Genomic DNA, 17,366 nt, shown 5'->3' on the forward strand with positions numbered 1-17,366 from the left:
TGAGAGCACAATGAATTCATGCACTTCTATCACTGCACTTGGCGCATGGTTTAGTCCACATAGCCATTGGAATACTAAAATATTGTACTAAATCCATTGTTAAATGATTCAATAACCCCTAAAAAGATTAGAAACCCATACATCATGATATTTCACTAACCTGTGACTGCTGTGACTTGGGCGTGGCAGATGACACTTCCATAGGCGTTATTAACCTCACAGGAGTACTTTCCACTGGTGTCTTTGTTGGCCTCATGCAGACACTCGAGGATGCAGGTGTTTCCAATCACTTTTGTGTTATATCTGTAAGAAGCATAGACTTGCTTGCCCTCCTTGTACCAAGTGACAAACATCTTTGGAGCTCCCGTGAACGTACACTCCAGCCTGAGCTTCTTGGTCATGGGAACGGTGTGATCCTTCAGCTTTTTGACAAATTTAGGAGGCTCTGAGAGGTAAGAATAGCTGTGTTAATGAATGTTAATTTTTCCTACAAATCTCATTCAAGAGCAGGGTTGAATTGTGTCCCCCTAAGCTCTAAGCCCTGAAGTCTCTTAAGAAGACTTAATTGACATATATTGATAAGCGATTGAGTTTTAGAGGCTGTAAGGGACATTGAGATTCAGCCATCTGACTCAAAGTAAGTTAGTAGGAGAGAGTAGCACCCATTAGATGAAGGTAGAAATAATGGTTTAAAATCATGTACGCTTCCTCACAATATCAGTTTTATCATCAAATTGTCATTTCAGACAATCCCAATGAATGAAGGTTAAAATGTGCATGTATGCAATGGAATCATTCACATTCATGTCCACCACAGTAATTGTTAGAAGAGAGCAGAGAAATTGCACACCTGTCACTGTAGTAACCTGGGCATGGCAGATGTCAGCTCCATGCAGATTGGACACTTCACAGGAATACCTTCCAGGGGTGTCCTTGTTACACTCATGAAGACACTCCAAGATGCAGCTGTTCCCGATGACCTTGGTGTTGTATCTGTAGGAGGCGTACAACTGCTTTCCATCCTTGTACCACGTGACGAACATCTTTGGTGCTTCCTTAAATGTGCACTCCAGTCTGAGCTTCTTACTCAGAGGGAAACTCACATCCTCCAGTCTCTTGACAAAGCGAGCAGGTTCTGAGTAAAATGAGAATAGGATGCCACAAGTTTACCACTTATGAGGCTTTACCTCTAACAAAGATTACTCTAGATCCAAGCAGGAAATATTTCCACAAAACATCTGTTGTTTCTGCACAGCTTACTACTGAAGCTCTTCAGGAAATTACTGATGACAAATTGAGTATTGTCCTGAACATCTTCAGTAGTAAGCTGTGCAGAAACAACAGATGTTTTGTGGAAGTCCAGTAGGATTGCCTGCACAAGGCTTAGAACCTCTCAAGTTAAATACAACCAATATCCTCCATCGCAGTATTCCTACCTGCAATGGGGCTCACTTGAGCATGACAGAGAGCTGTCCCATATTGATTGGAGATTTTACAGGAGTACCTTCCAGCCATCTCCTTCTTGCATTCGTGTAAGCTTTCCAATATACAAGAGTTATCAGAGATCTTTGTTTTGTATTTGTCTGAGGTCTTGAGCTCTTCACCATCTTTGTACCAAGTGGCAGACATATCGGGGGCTCCAGAGAACGTGCACTCCAGTTTGAGTTTCTGGCTCATTGGGATTAGGAGGTTCTGAAGCTTCTTCACGAAGCGAGCTGACTCTGAAAAAGAAGATTAAATGGATATGATCTCACTGTTACGGCTCAGGAATGGAACTATACATGATTTGTTCAAAGGTTAACTCTATAAACTGTAACACTTCATAGACCTTCAGCTGAACAAACCTGGGTCTGCAGTGATCTGGGCATGACAGATCGCTGTTCCATAGCCGTTGCTAATTTCACAGGAGTATTTTCCAGTAGTTTCTTTACTTGGTTTATGGAGGCCTTCCAACATACAGTAATTGTTGGAGACTTTGGTGTTGTATCCATCAGAGAGCTGCTTGCCATTTTTATACCAAGTCACAGATACTTTCTGGGCTGCCGTGAAGGTACATTCCAGCTTCAACATTTTGTTCAGTGGAAGGGTCTTGTCCACCAATTTCTTCATGAAGTGTGGAGTATCTGAGAGGAAAAATACAATGCTCTTTATTCACTGATATTTAAAACATACTAATCTTTACTTTCACATCGTTTCAGAATTTAGCCACACATCAAACTACTCCAGTATAATAAAATTACTTTATATAAGATTCAAATATTCTTTGTACAATTCGCTGTACAAACCTGTTCCCACAGTGATATCAGCATGGCAGATGGTTGATCCATGAGAATTGCTTATTTCACATGAGTATCTTCCCGCAGTGTCTCTGCTGCTCCCATGAAGGCACTCCACAATACACTTATTGCCGATGAGTTTTGTGTTGTGTCGGTAAGACGCATAGAGTTGCTTGCCATTCTTATACCAAGTGACAAATATTTTGGGGGCTCCAGTAAACGTACATTCCAGGGTCATTTTCTTTCCAATATAGACCTGCATGTTGGAAAGCTTCTTCACAAAGCGAGGAGAATCTGAAGAGATTTTGAAATGTTTATGATTTAAAATGCAACAGAAAGCTATAAATTACACTTAATAAATGAAAACAAATATTTTAATATTTTTCTCACTGAGACAAAGTGGTGTTTAGCATGCATTACTAAGACAGAGTCAATGTTCTGTAGGGTCTAGGCGTACACACCTGTCACTGTGTTGACCTCGGCGTGACACCTGTCTGATCCAAACTTGTTTGATACTTCACAGGAGTATTTTGCAGTGGTGTCCTTGTTGCACTCGTGCAGGCACTCCAAGATGCAGGTGTTTCCGATCACCTTGGTGTTGTATCTGTAGGAAGCGTAGAGCTGCTTGTCATTCTTGTACCAGGTGACGAACATCTTGGGGGCGCCAGCGAAAGTGCACTCCAGTCTGAGTTTCTGGCTCATTGGGATGGAGACGTCCTTCAGCTTCTTCACAAAATGAGCTGGGTCTGAGAGAGGGTGGTAATTAAAACCAAATTCATGTTTCTACTACATGAGTGAATCTGCAACTCAAGCATTGAAGAAGGAAGGACAGTTTTCAGTTACTGACCTGCCACTGCAGTGATCTGAGCATAGCATACATCTGTTCCATACTTGTTACTGATTTCACAGGAGTATCTTCCTGTAGTTTCTGCGTTGCTCTCATGAAGGCATTCCAGGATGCAGGATTTCTTAGTGAGCTTTGTGTTATGTCTGTAGGAAGCGTACACCTGTTTACCATCCTTGTACCATGTGACAAACATCTTCTGGGCTCCTGTGAAGGTGCACTCGAGTCTGAGTTTCTTGGCCGTTGAAACGGACATATCCTTCAGCTTAGTGACAAACTGAGGAGGTTCTGAGAGGAAACAAATTGAAAGCAATTAAGAATTTACTGAACACCCAGAGCTTAACTTTCCACTGATCCAGACCTATATATCATGGAAAAATAGTAATGGCTGACAAACTATGTAGATATTTCATATTTAGAGTTTTTAATTACCATTGTAGGTCAACTGAATGGACAATAATGTTTCTTATCTTATCTTAAAGAGGCAATGACGGAATCGCATCTTAGGTTAACCAAAGTGTATCTTCATTAAATAACTGTTTGAACATGAGGATACTCAACTTCAGTTATTCAAAGAAGATAGTGTACACACCTGGAACAGCAACAATCTGGGCATGGCAAATATCTATTCCATATGGATTGCTAACTTCACAAGAGTAAATTGCAGATGTCTCCTGGTTACAGGGATGCAGGCATTCCAGGATGCACTTGTTGTTTTTGACTTTAGTGTTGTATCTGTAAGAGGCGTACAGCTGCTTCCCATTCTTGTACCAGGTCACAAACATTTTTGGGCTTCCAGTAAATGCACATTCCAGTGTTAATTTCTTGCTCATTGGGATGGTGTGGTCCTTCAGCTTTTTCACAAAACGAGCTGGCTCTGTGAAAGATAAGGTGAAAAAGAATCCAAAGCAGTTACTGGACTGATGATCATTTGAGCTTGATATCATATTTTAAAGTAGAAAGATAGATACTGTAATTTCTTGGCAATTAACCACTGATTTTGAAACTAATGTCTGCAGTTATCAGGTTAATAGATGGGTGCATGGGAACGCATTTCACTTCCTCATTCCTCATTCTGATTAAAGCACAAGCTGATCAGACTCGTCTGGGCTATCAGTAACTGCGCTTACACAGGAGTGGTCAACACACTGTCTTATTTAAACTCACACAATGAATATACAATTCATACACAATGTGGCTACAACATAATGGAATTGCAGTATTGTTTTTAAGGGCAAAGACACGCATTTATGCAGCACATCACAGAACATTTTGCCTAATCAATGGGAATTGGGTGGGGGGGGGATTCAATCACTTAGGGGAGCAAGACCTGTGAGAAAGCTTTGAGGTAGTTGGACATGCCTTGAAATGTTACATTGCCATCCATGTAAGACAAAGTGTTACTGTTGAACTATGTGACCCTCCAGGGCCAACCAATTATATTATATGGGCCAATTTTTCCAAATGGAGGGCCCTTGGAAAGACACATATTGCATGTCACTCTTTGACACAAACTCAGCAAGAGTAATTTGAGAGGAGTAACAACGCCATTAGTATATTTTGTTTTGTTAGAGTTATTATTAACAAACATATTTTTTTCAGGGGTGCATGGATATTGTCAAATGCTCTAATTTGTATCAGGATTAAAGTCTCAAGTCTGATATTTCTAACTTGTATGTATTGCAACAATGAGATCATTTTGTGGTTTGTGTGTTTGAAACATTACATTTACTGTAAGACTTGACACATCATTCAAATTAGGGCCCGTTATAAACCAGTTGGACTTTGGAGTGATGCTGTTTCTTTTGAAAGTCAGTGGACTATATGGTGTGTATGGACGATACAGGTGTTGTTCAGTGCACTATATGGATAATATAGGTGTTCATAAACTATGTGGTGTAAATGGATGATATAGGTGTTAGTCAGTGGACTACATAATGTGTATGGATGATCCAGGTGTTGGTCAGTGCACTATATGGATGATATAGGTGCTAGTGGGCAATTTGGTGTAAAGGGATGATGGTGTTTATGGTTGATATAGGTGTTGGTCAGTGGACTTTAAGGTGTATATGGATGATTTGATGATATAGGTGTTAAAAGCAGAGGACTATTTGGTGTATATGGATGATATGCTGGTCTGTGGGCTATTTGGTGTATATGGATGATAGTGGTCAGTGCGTCAGGGACGTAAAAAACGTTTGGATGTTTTTTGCTGGATCTCTGACAGGAAGCACCTAACCTAGGGGTTGGAGCTTCTCAGATGGGGTTGGGTAGTCAGTGCCCTATATGGCTCTGGGGTAGTGATATTCAAGACTTCAAGACCATCATAGATATGAAACGTTTTTTTGTAAACAATAAAACAGAAAGGATGGAGGCAGCCAAGCTAGAGGAGTTATTTCAGATGGGCAAATTTGTTGTGCTTATCAAAATGCTAGCATTACAGCTGCATTATACTGAATGCATGCTTGCTAATGTTACACAATTTGAAACTAGAACAGAACTAGATAGGTGTGCATGGCATTCATTCCTGCAGATGCCCCTGACTAGCTTCTCCTCAGCCTTCCTCACTCTTGTCATCATCACAACTGCGCTGACAGAAGCTCAGGGCTGGAGTGGAGGGGGGAAGGGGGGTCATTAAAGTAGAGTACATCACAAAAAAATGACACTCACCAATTCCAAGGCCATTTTATTTCTGCACATAACGTAGGTCTATACCACTCGAGCTAGGCACAATAGCTTCTAGGCTACCATATAAGAGTGACAAGCCCTTTAAATGTGCACTTTCTTCTCCTGTGGCTCTGCCAGATTTGAACGCTCCTCTAGTTTTTCTCAACAGGGCTACTTGCTCACTGAAGGCCGTGCCACTGGAGAAAGGGCCACTCATTTACTCCCGTAAATTATTGCAAATATAGACTTGGCTGCAACTTCCAAACAGTTTTGTGAGTGCTACGTTGTTAATATTTGGGAAACTGCGAGTAAGAGGCAGCGTCTGCCCTGGCTGTGGAAGTGCCACCAGGGCGCAGCAAAATAACAATATATTTAAGCTCACGATATTCAGACCGGCCCTAAACATGAATAGCCCACCAGGGATCCTCCCGAAGCTCCCGATTAGCCACTCCAGGCCTGCAGAAGCTCAATAGCACCCCTACCGCCCGATCTAAAAAATATCGATGGCAGGCCTTATTTGGCCTGCGAGCTCCAAATTGGGTGGGCCTACACGGACCTGGTTAGGTGTTGCACTATGCAATCAGTGTCTGAGTGAAGACATGAGGAGCAGAATATAACAGAAGGTGCCGTTACAACATAGTTAAAGCTTTACCGGAAATATATTAGTATATTTATTTGTTATGAACTCATTTGTTTTTCACACATCACCCATAATTTTGCTGCAACTCTATTTGTAAAAATGCTGTACATATTAGGACAGGATACAGCGCAGGAAGATGGGGACATAGACTATGAACTTTAGAATCATAAGATGATTGATGTACCACTCAACTATTGACCTACAAGACATGTATGTATGCTCAGTACCACAGATTTTGTTGACAAATTCACAACAGGACAGGCTTCACATATTCTGTTGATCTGATTGGTCATCAGGTCTATCCAATTGTGTGCAGAGGCATTTGTCCCCAGTTGAAACAGACCGCATCATTATGTCCCAGCGGTGCAGCACCAGACTCAAATTCTGCATACAACTGAGTCTGGCTAAGTCAGTCTAGTACATTTGATTATTACAGCAAGAATTCAGTGCCAGTCAATATTAATTCATGTCCCTAAGGTGCCTAATTTGAGAGTGCTGAGACTATTTGAGACTTCTGTGTACTTCCATGTTGCTGGGTGTTAATATGTGTTGGTTGCTGCCTTTAGAGGGAAAAATATCTTTGTTTTGCTTTGTTAATTGAAAAAAGTAAAACAATATTAATCCATCAGCTCCTACTTCTCTCAGCAATCAACAAAATCAACAAGGAATATTGGGATGGTTTCAGAATGCACAATAACCAGAGCTGATAATTGCTGTCTTCCCACCTGCACTTGAAAACCAAAAGTCAAGATACTAACACATACAGTCATAACAGATCGACCACAACCAACAAAAAATATCTTTTCATTTCAGAAGCATGGGCTTTTGGCACTCACAGGAACGTAACTACTCTGACTGATGCCTTTATCATAAAACAGCACAGTACAAGGAAACTTGTTTGCACCTCAGTCGCAAATCAGAACTTGGCACATCGGAAACCCATCCATATGTTCAGCATACATGGGTCTGCACTGTATGACATTTTTGAGATTGGGGCGGTGGTATTGCAAATGCTTGAGATCCCCTGCAATAGGGCATGCAATTCATCGAAAGCCTCATCCATGCATGTTTCCATGCTGTTATTTTTCTAATAAGTGGTGATTCCATTTATTAGGTTGCAATCCTTTGGTTAAGATGTTGAAAGCGGAATTGAAATGTTTGTGTTGACTCCAGATATCGCTTTTCTTCCACAAAAATGGCCACAGAGATTGCAGTCTGAGCCCCATGCATCAGTGAGTGCCAGTGATCATGACCGCCATGCCTTTTCCAGAGAGATGCTCAAACATTCTCAATGTTTCCAAAAATGCCCCCATGATGCTCCAAATGCTCCCTGGAACATTCTGGCAATGCAAGACTGAATGTAGACTGACCTGTTAGCACTTTGACATTAGCATAGCAGACGTCAGTCCCATAAGCATTGCTGACCACACAGGTATACACTCCAGAGGTGTCTGTGTACTCATGAGGACACTCCAAGGCACAAAAGCTCCGCGTGAACTTGGTGTCATATGTGTGTGAGGCATTGATTTGATGTCCATTTTTGTACCAAGTTACAGACATTTTTGGAGCTCCTTTAAAGGTGCACTCAAGTCGCAATTTCTGACTCAAGGGGATGGTGATGTCCTTCAGTTTTGTCACAAAATGGGCAGGTTCTAAGAGGAACAATATTTGGATTACAATACTTCCGTTACATTATTTGCATTAGTATAATTACATTAATTACATATTGTCAGGGAGGGAATTTCATAAATAGATAAATAAACTTTTTTGTTATCCATTTAACATCAATTCTGTGACTTATTCCCTTTTAGTCAACATAATATTCACAATAAATTATCCACTACATGTAATACTGAATTTAGCTGTAAAAGGGACCTCAAATAAAGCCGGTAAATGGCTGTAGTAAGAATAGCTGTAAAACTAGAGATAGTGAAAAGCAGTGACTAGGCTTTTGACTGATTGTGCACCAACCTGTGTCTATGCTGACTTGAGCATGACAGATGTCGGTGCCATAGGCATTGCTAATTTCACAGGAGTACTTTCCAGGAGTCTCATTGTCGCACTCGTGAAGACATTCCAAGATGCAGGTGTTGTCAGTAACTGTCCTGTTGTATCTGTATGACCCATAGAGCTGCTTGCCATCTTTGTACCAAGTCACAAACGGCTGAAGAGATCCTGAGAATCTGCACTCCAGTCGGAGTTTATCGTGAATTGGAATTGAAAGGTCCCCCATCTTCATCAAGAAACAAGCAGGCTGCATTTTATCCTGTCCCTTGGCACAGCCTTCAGGTTCTAAAAAGAGTGATAACCAATAAGGTATGGCAGTGATCTCACAGAGTCTGGTTCTAGCTAGACTGGCTTCCCTGGCACACAAGTATCTAGACACGGATACATAGCGCAGGGTGGCACAGGGTGGCGCAGGCTTGTATGCGTGCACGTGAGCATGAAACACAAAGCAAGGGTGTACAGGACGTCAACACATCAGCAAAAGCACACTATGCACACATCATGTCTCAAGTCCTCCATTTCCTGTCCACAAGAAGACAAAGGTTGTGCAGAGTTTTCAGAGAGCATTGTGGGAGTACAGTAAGCAAGACAATAAATTTGCAGCAAACGCCGAGTACTGTATGATTGAAGTCATTCAAAAGTACTCTTAGTTCAAGAATATCTTGGAATTTCTTAAGATGGAAAAAAAGCAATGAAAAAGAAAAATATTATTGCAATCAACAATGATTGGGTCAAATATGTGAGATTCATGTGAAGTATGCACTGCCATTGGAAGGGTATCTGCTTGCAATCATATGTGTGGACATCATATAAAGGTCCGGTCAAGAGTGAAATGTTCTCCCTTTTAAGCAAAAAGGTCCTTTACTCATTTTGCATAAAGAGCCAGTTCTGTGGAAACCAAAAGGTGGGCCAGTGAGTCTCGTAGACTTTGGGTGACCATCTTGTTCTTAAAGGATGTGTTGCAGTTGTCTCCATCTCTGAGAATCAGACTTTCTCCTTTGATCCAAAGATAAAGCCATTCCCTCGAAACCTCTAACCACATTCTTAGACACCCATTAGATTTCTCCAATCAAAAAATTGAAAAAAGTAACTTGAGTTACAGCCAGTTTAAGAGCATTAAAGGCCTTCGGTGGGTTTCAATGGGTTAGAAAGGAGGAATGGAATGTTTGTGGCACCCAAAAACAAGATACTTTGAATGGAATTGATTTCAAAAGATGTAACAAAGAAGCACTCAGTCATGCATGACAAAAACATACAAAATGTATGTGGGTAATTTTAGAACCATATTGTTATATTGTCTTATTTTTACTGTTTGTAGATTTAATTTTTGTTCTGTTTATTATTTTGATTCTGAAATGACCCACATACATTCAGGCATGTACAGTATATCTGGTTGAATTGCGCATCATAAATGATTTTAAAAATATAAATTCTTGCTAATGTTGTTATGGTCCAATTTGTATTGTGTGTAGACATTTAATTTTAGTTCTGTTTATTATTTTGTATATGTAAAGCATGTTGTATCTTTGTTTTAGAAAAACGTTGAATGAAAAACATTATTTGAAAAATCTGATGTATTTATTTATATATCATTTATGTATTTATTAATGTCTTGCTGGCACAATATCTGGTTGAGTTGCCCACCTTAAAATATAACACCGCAGCTGCTCAGTAGGCACACTTTTGGTTCCATGAAGAAGTAGATTTCCATACCATATGTTCCATGCACACTCAGTTCAACAACACCTTTAAAGCAACACGATTAAAGGTGTTGGTTTCATGCTGCGCTAAAAATGATGAAACTATAGACTCTGTTTATCTATTTATCTGTCTGTCTTTCTGTTTGCCAATGCCATCCTATCAGTCATTAGACGTTTAACACTATAGACAGCTACACAAAAAGTATGCCAAGCCCAAAATGTACGTCCATTGGAGCAAAACCACACAAGAGCATTCTGGGCTATCAGCATCACGTGCATCTGTGCAATGATTCCTGTTTATTTGAAGTTCGCCTGGAGAACCACTTCACCTCACTTAACAAAGTCTAAAACACTGAAGTTGTTTCTATTTTATTCTACGGTTCAACTAATGGCCACAGCACCTCTTACTCTCAAGTGTGATGATGTCTGACATGCTCATTTGAGGTGCTGATATGCAAGGGTTTACCGTGCCCGTGCTTAACACTTTGTTAATTATTTACCCCATTTCACTTTTATAATACACTACCAAACCTGAAAGATGTATGTGCAAAAAAATGAATCTCTTCATGCTAAATCCAGCTGTTTTGTCTGTCCATTCATGTACATGTATGTAGACCACTAGGAACAGGCATGCTGCTCCCTATATGTAATTCTGTCAATTTACACTACAGTAAGAATGAGGCAAATACAGTGCCCTCCAAAAGTATTGGAACACATGCTTAAAGTTAAATATAAAATCATCTTTTAGACATTGATGTTAATGCCTTAAATGAAAGAATGAGGAAATATTCAATCTTTAAGGACATCAATTTTAAATTTTTGTGAATGAATAATATATTGTAAATAAATAAATGTTTTCCTTAAAATACAGGGGTCATAAATATTTGAACGCCCATGCTAAATTCCCATAGAGGATTTTTATTTTTATTTTTAAAGGCCAGTTATTTCATGGATCCAGGACACTATGCACCCTGATAAAGTCCCCTTGGCTTTTGGCATTAGAATAACTCCCTATACCCTTCACCATACTAATAGAATGGCATGCTTTATGTCAGTTATTAGCTGTTAGCTAATTAGCTGGTTTGAATTGCATTGAGCTCAATGAGAATGAAACCAGCTAATTAGCTAACAGCTAATAACTGACATAAAGCCCTTTCATATTACTTGTTACAACTATCCAAAAGGACATTGTAGGGTCATTCCTGTGATGATTACCCTAAATACCTTCAGGACACTGAATAACAAGAGCTACATATAGTCGAACGTTCTCACAAATCTCAGCTTTTCAGATTTTGTTTGGAGTAGTCTTACAATTTTAAGAGAAGGCTCATTCTTTTTGTTGAATATTGAATACATATTGGGAATTGTCTGAGATGGCAGTATACGGTTTTTGAGATAGGTTGCATATTAATTGTCCTTAAAATGACCATATAATCAGGCCTGGTACTAGACGTACAGTAAATGGAAAGAGTTCTACAAACGATCAGAGTGTAGAACAATACATTTGTTTCATATAATCATTGATGTAAAAGTCCCTCCATGTTCATTAAATGACTCCAATGCAGAGTAAATCCATTCAAGTAAATCTCTGAGACAGTGTGACAATGACATTATTGCAAAGCACATATAACACATGTTATAGCACAAAGACAGCTGCCTACATAACTATTCAATACCTGCATCATGGCAAGACAGCTGCCTACATAGCTATTCAATACCTGCATCATGGCAAGACAGCTGCCTACATAACTATTCAATACCTGTATCATGGCAAGACAGCTACCTACATAGCTATTCAATACCTGCATCAAGGCAAGCATGGCAGCTCGCAACACACAAATAAATAGACGCTTGATTTACCAGGCTTGCTGAGGCCGCCGTCATGTTGGATGGCAAGATCACCGATATCTGCACTCTTAGGCTTCATGACTGCAGGCGAGGATTCACACGGTTCTTCTCAGGATCTAAAAACAGGTGGCACTGTTCTGTGGAGGAAGAGGAGAATGTAAGTAAATGACCTGGGCCCTGGGGAAGGGATGAACACACACAGTAATCCAGAGTCGCTATGTTGATGGGGAAATGATATGAAACAGAAGAGCATGGTGAGGAGAAGAGGTGATGTAGAAAATGACCTGGCAGTGAAGGAGAAACAGTGTCAATATATGATACTGATGTGAAGGCGTGGTCTTCCATTTATTCATCACTAAAGTTTAAATTAAAGATTCATTCATCAGAACATTACCGATTTTAGAGATAGACTGTGCACAGCTGCCTATTTTTTTTTATCAGAAATTAGGACTTGACATTTACATGTACATTCACTTTGCCATGAGACATAGATTTTTTAAGACTTTATATTATTGTATTATTCTTTGCCTGAGGCCTTGCTGCTGCAGCTTCATTAAGCTATATCTCCTAACGTCGGTCTCTGTCCAACGCTAATGTGCAGTCTCTGGGTGCGTTCCAGATTGCGGCGAGGATGATGAAAGGTGGATATGTAAGCACTCTGAATGTTGGCTCCCTGTAGGCTACTTAACATCCAGGACATACAGTACAGGCCCTGGGCAACATCTGCCAAAATCAGCTGTTGGATTACTGACCATTGCCAACGGCTCCAGGGCCTAATTTATGGTGGATGCCTGAGTGTTGAGTTAGTGGTGAGGGGACAGTGGAATTCAGGCCCTTGGTCAGTTACAGGCTACTGTTCTGCAGCTCTCCAGGGCTGTGCAGCAACATGCCCTTGTACTGACTCCAAGTGTGTGAGATGCTGAGCAAGCAAGCAAGCCCCTCCATATGGTTCAGGGGTAATGGGCACCGCAGGCAGAAAGGCTAGACGGCTACACTACGCCTAAAATCGTCTGTGGAGGGGAAATATAGACCGTTCTCAGCAGCTGGGCCCAAGGGCCAGCCTAATCTATAGTGTCTGTGAGAGGGCGCACTTATGGAAAGAAATGACCATCTCCTCCCTGGTGCCCCTCTGGCATTTTGCGCCCCAGGCAACCACCTTTGTTGACTGATCCAGGCCCACCCCTGAGAGCCCAGTGCCAGCTGGCCCCGGGTGTCTTTTAAAGGGTGTCAGTGATCGGCCTATCAGTTGCACCCCTTCTGCTATGTGGCACATGGTGACTGTCAGTCAGAGCAGGAACTGTTTATTTTGGGCCCCTGCCATTTCTGTCAGAGAGACGATCATTTTTCAGGTACAAAATCTGTTTTTGCTGTTCACTTTGTACATTGGACCAATGTCAGGAGGGGACAACGTGCACATGACATGGGTGTTGAATTACTCAGGGCAACTGAGGCGCTATAGGTGAAGGCATCGGCATATCGTAGACGACTACATGAGAGGTTTTCATTCAAAAATATGTCTGTTTATCAGAGAGCTGATTTCATGTGTGTTGGCTTTCCATGCACAATCAAGAAAATGTCACCACTAAGTTCAAACTAATGAAGGCTTATTTCTGGGGTGTCATGGAACTTGTTCTTGGATATTTTACTACAAGTTGTTTGCTGAACTTTTGTAGACGTTTCATTGACAGAGTGTGAGAGAGAGGGAGAGAGATTTTGTTAAATGTTCCACTTTACCACACACACACACACACACACACACACACACACACACACACACACACACACACACACACACACACACACACACACACACACACACACACACACACACACACACACACACACACACACACACACACACACACACACACACACACACACACACACACACAACCTTCCATGCCTCTGGAAACTCACCCCCTAACTGTAACTAGCAGAAACATGTTGTTGAAGTCATCTAACATTAGGTCAAAAGATTAACAAAATAAATACAACTTTTTCTTGCACAATTATACAGAAGAAATCATAATGGAAAGTACCTGTTCATTGCAAGCTTTTAATGTCAGTAAACATAATTCCATTAGAAAGGGTTTTAAGTAGAGCTGTGTGTTGGATGTTTTTCAAAATTGTTGTTGTTTTTATTTTTAGCACATGTATGTATGGACTAACAGTGCTCACTCACCAACTTATGCAACAGCTATCTTCGGTGCCTTTATTGCACTATATGCTAACATTGATGAATATGCAGAATCTTAACCTAAACAATACATATGATATCCTGTCTTATACATTACTACAACAATGCTTTAGATGCAGCTATGTAAAATGTATGCATGATTTGCATGTACACATTGGGCACACTATATAGCCTAAACGGACATTATAAATCACGGGGACTTTCAGACGTGTGTGTTGAGGCCGTGCAGTGGCGTCTGAGATAAAAAGCCCAGTCATTATGGCCCGTGTTTTTCACAGCATAGCTGTGTGTCTAAATATAACCTCACAGCCTCTGCCATACACACATGGACTTCTTCACACCCACGCCCACTTCGACACACACACACACACACACACACACACCCACGCCCACTTCGATACACACACACACACACACACACACACACACACACACACAGGGGCTTTTTCACACTCACGCCCAGTGTGAGACATGGCAGAGGTGTGACATGTGTGTGGGATCACGAGGCAGTAAAGGACAGCTTTCATCTCTCATCTTTTATCTCCTCAGCTACCAGCAGTACACCACCACACTCATTAGACTGAATCCGCCCCACACACGCATGTACACGTACACACACACATGCACAGTTGTACATGTAAATGCATACACATGCACACACACACACACACACACACACACACACACACACAAAAACGCACATACACATACATTGTGTACACACACACACACACACTCACACACACACACACACACACACACACACACACACACACACACACACACACACACACACACACACTCTCACAAACACACACAAGTACACACACACACACACACACACACACTCACATGTAGACACAAACACACACACACAGACACACACACATTTGATTATTTTATTTGGAATGACCAATATTGATTAAAACAACACAGCATCCAAATAATGACTGTTAATAAATTAAATTTTGGGGGCAGCCGTGGTGTACTGGTTAGTGCATCGGGCTTGTAACCGGAGGGTTGCCGGTTCGATCCCCGACCAGTCCACCATGGCTGAAGTGCCCTTGAGCAAGGCACCTAACCCCTCACTGCTCCCCGAGCGCCGCTGGTTGGGCAGGCAGCTCACTGCTCTGGGTTGTGTGATTCACCTCACTGTGTGTTCACTGTGTGCTGTGTGTTCACTAATTCGGTTAAATTGGGTTAAATGCAGAGAACTGAATTTCCCTCACGGGATCAAAAAAGTATATATTCTATTCTATTCTATTCTAATAAAGAGCCTGTTACATACGTACAGAAACACACATACATGTACACACACACACACACACACACACACACACACATGTACAGACACACATACACACACACACACACACACACACACACACATGCCCACACACACACACACACATACACACACACATGTACAGACACGCACACACACACACACATACACACACACATGTACAGACACGCACACACACACACACACACACACACACACAGTAAGTTCAGAACTGGTTTTAAATGCAGCATGTGTGTACTGTTGCCCATATGTGTGTACAGTTGCACATGTGTGTGTACATGTATGCCCATTTCTCAGAGGTACACTTGATCTGCTGGGTTACATAATAACTGGTGCTATTGGCTTTCCCCCAGATATATTAAGCGTGTGCTTGCATAAGCGATTGCTGGCCCAGCTGTTGAGGAAGAATGTACTGCAGAGTAATGGACAGTGCTCATACTTCACAATATAACATGTATTCATTAATTAGTGTAATCATTAGTCAACACAATTAGGTCATCTTTACCATTAAGTATGTACATGATTTCTTTGCAAATATTTGAACCGTCTGGTAGAAAGCTCAATCAACTGTATTTTTGTAAAATAATTAGATTATCATTTTAAAAAAGAAAACAATGTGAGGAGAAAATATGTGGATAAAAAATGTTAGAGAGGATGAGTTTCACAGCTGCTGAAAAGGACTCAAAGTAACAGCAGAGGCCTGGCGTTTAGTTTGTATGTGGTATGTAAAGTTTACAATAGCTGTTTTCAGACAGGTTTTGCGCACTGATTATCACTGACAAGTGCAGATTTTTTCCCGCGATTGCATTCACATAGCAGCTGTGGCGGCAACATTACGGAAAGATGACTAGGTCGGCAGCAGGAAAAGTTCCGGTAGTAGATATGCGGACATATGCATTCAAACAGCACACAGAAAAAAAGTCTGTGAACATTGCGGAAATACACGTCTGTCTGGCGGCTATTGTGAACTGCTCTGAGAAATGAAGGGAACACTTTCCACCCTGTTCTCCTTTCTCAAACAACATTCACAGAATGTCTGACAACATTTGCATAATCGCTAACGCTAATGCCCAAGACCCATTTCCCATCTGGGACCATGAAGTTCATCCAATCTAATTTAATCTAAACAATCGCCGAATAATACCTTCACCTGTGCTCAAAACCAAACAATGTGCTTTAACAATTGTGAAAAATTGTATGGCAAATTTCCAAACTATTAGCCCCGGCTTATACTGTACATTGATTTTCGCAAAATTTCTTCAGCTTTAAGGGTAATACACAGGGGAAGTTAACATGCTATTAAAATGGTTTTGTTCCTTTAAACTTGCATACAATACTGTCGTGTAGCTTACATTGTTCGCAATGCGACTAATATACTGGAAATTACTGTAATTGTTCCCTTATTTTTGTTGTTGTTGTTGTTGTTGTTGTTGTGGAGCTCTGGACAGATGTCTGTATATTAATAACAATTTTACATCAGAAGACGAAATGCTTGTCTACAGCGGAGCATTTGTCCTCTTTGTTCGGGCACCCAGAACATTTAGTTCTCCATACCAATGACTCATCACCTCACACTCATTACGAGCTCACTCCCCCTTTACAGCAAATAAACGTCTCTAAACCATATCAACATTAAACACACTCGTGCACTCTAGGCTCCATCAAATGATATATTTAAATAAACGTCTCAAACCATATCAACATTAATCACACTTGTGCACGCTAGGCTCCATCAAATTATACATTTAAACAGACAGGTTAGGCTCTTATGGTTTTGTTGCTTTAAAACTTGCCCTGCAGAAAGGCTAACTTTTTATGGGCCTCAAGTACATTATATGAAAAAGATAGAGAATACAAGATGATCTAAACTATGACTTTAAA

The 17,366-nt window shown here is 40.9% G+C and overlaps 1 protein-coding gene across 3 annotated transcripts in view; it reads right to left on the reverse strand.

Moving 5' to 3' along the window:
* LOC134079174 (titin-like) overlaps positions 1–17,366 on the reverse strand; it is a 39,380-nt gene that overhangs the window by 13,261 nt on the left and 8,753 nt on the right. For all 3 annotated transcript variants that reach the window (XM_062535364.1, XM_062535366.1, XM_062535365.1), the window contains exons 4-12: positions 11,995–12,119; positions 3,713–3,997; positions 3,124–3,408; positions 2,738–3,022; positions 2,286–2,570; positions 1,845–2,123; positions 1,437–1,721; positions 851–1,135; positions 161–445 (exon numbers count right to left, since the gene is read on the reverse strand). In XM_062535364.1, coding sequence (XP_062391348.1) covers positions 161–445; positions 851–1,135; positions 1,437–1,721; positions 1,845–2,123; positions 2,286–2,570; positions 2,738–3,022; positions 3,124–3,408; positions 3,713–3,997; positions 11,995–12,061 — 2,341 coding nt within the window. In that variant the 5' untranslated portion in view covers positions 12,062–12,119. The remainder of the gene's footprint in view (positions 1–160; positions 446–850; positions 1,136–1,436; positions 1,722–1,844; positions 2,124–2,285; positions 2,571–2,737; positions 3,023–3,123; positions 3,409–3,712; positions 3,998–11,994; positions 12,120–17,366) is intronic.

This window comes from Sardina pilchardus, chromosome 4, assembly GCF_963854185.1.
Source record: "Sardina pilchardus chromosome 4, fSarPil1.1, whole genome shotgun sequence".
Taxonomy (NCBI): Eukaryota; Metazoa; Chordata; class Actinopteri; order Clupeiformes; family Clupeidae; genus Sardina; species Sardina pilchardus.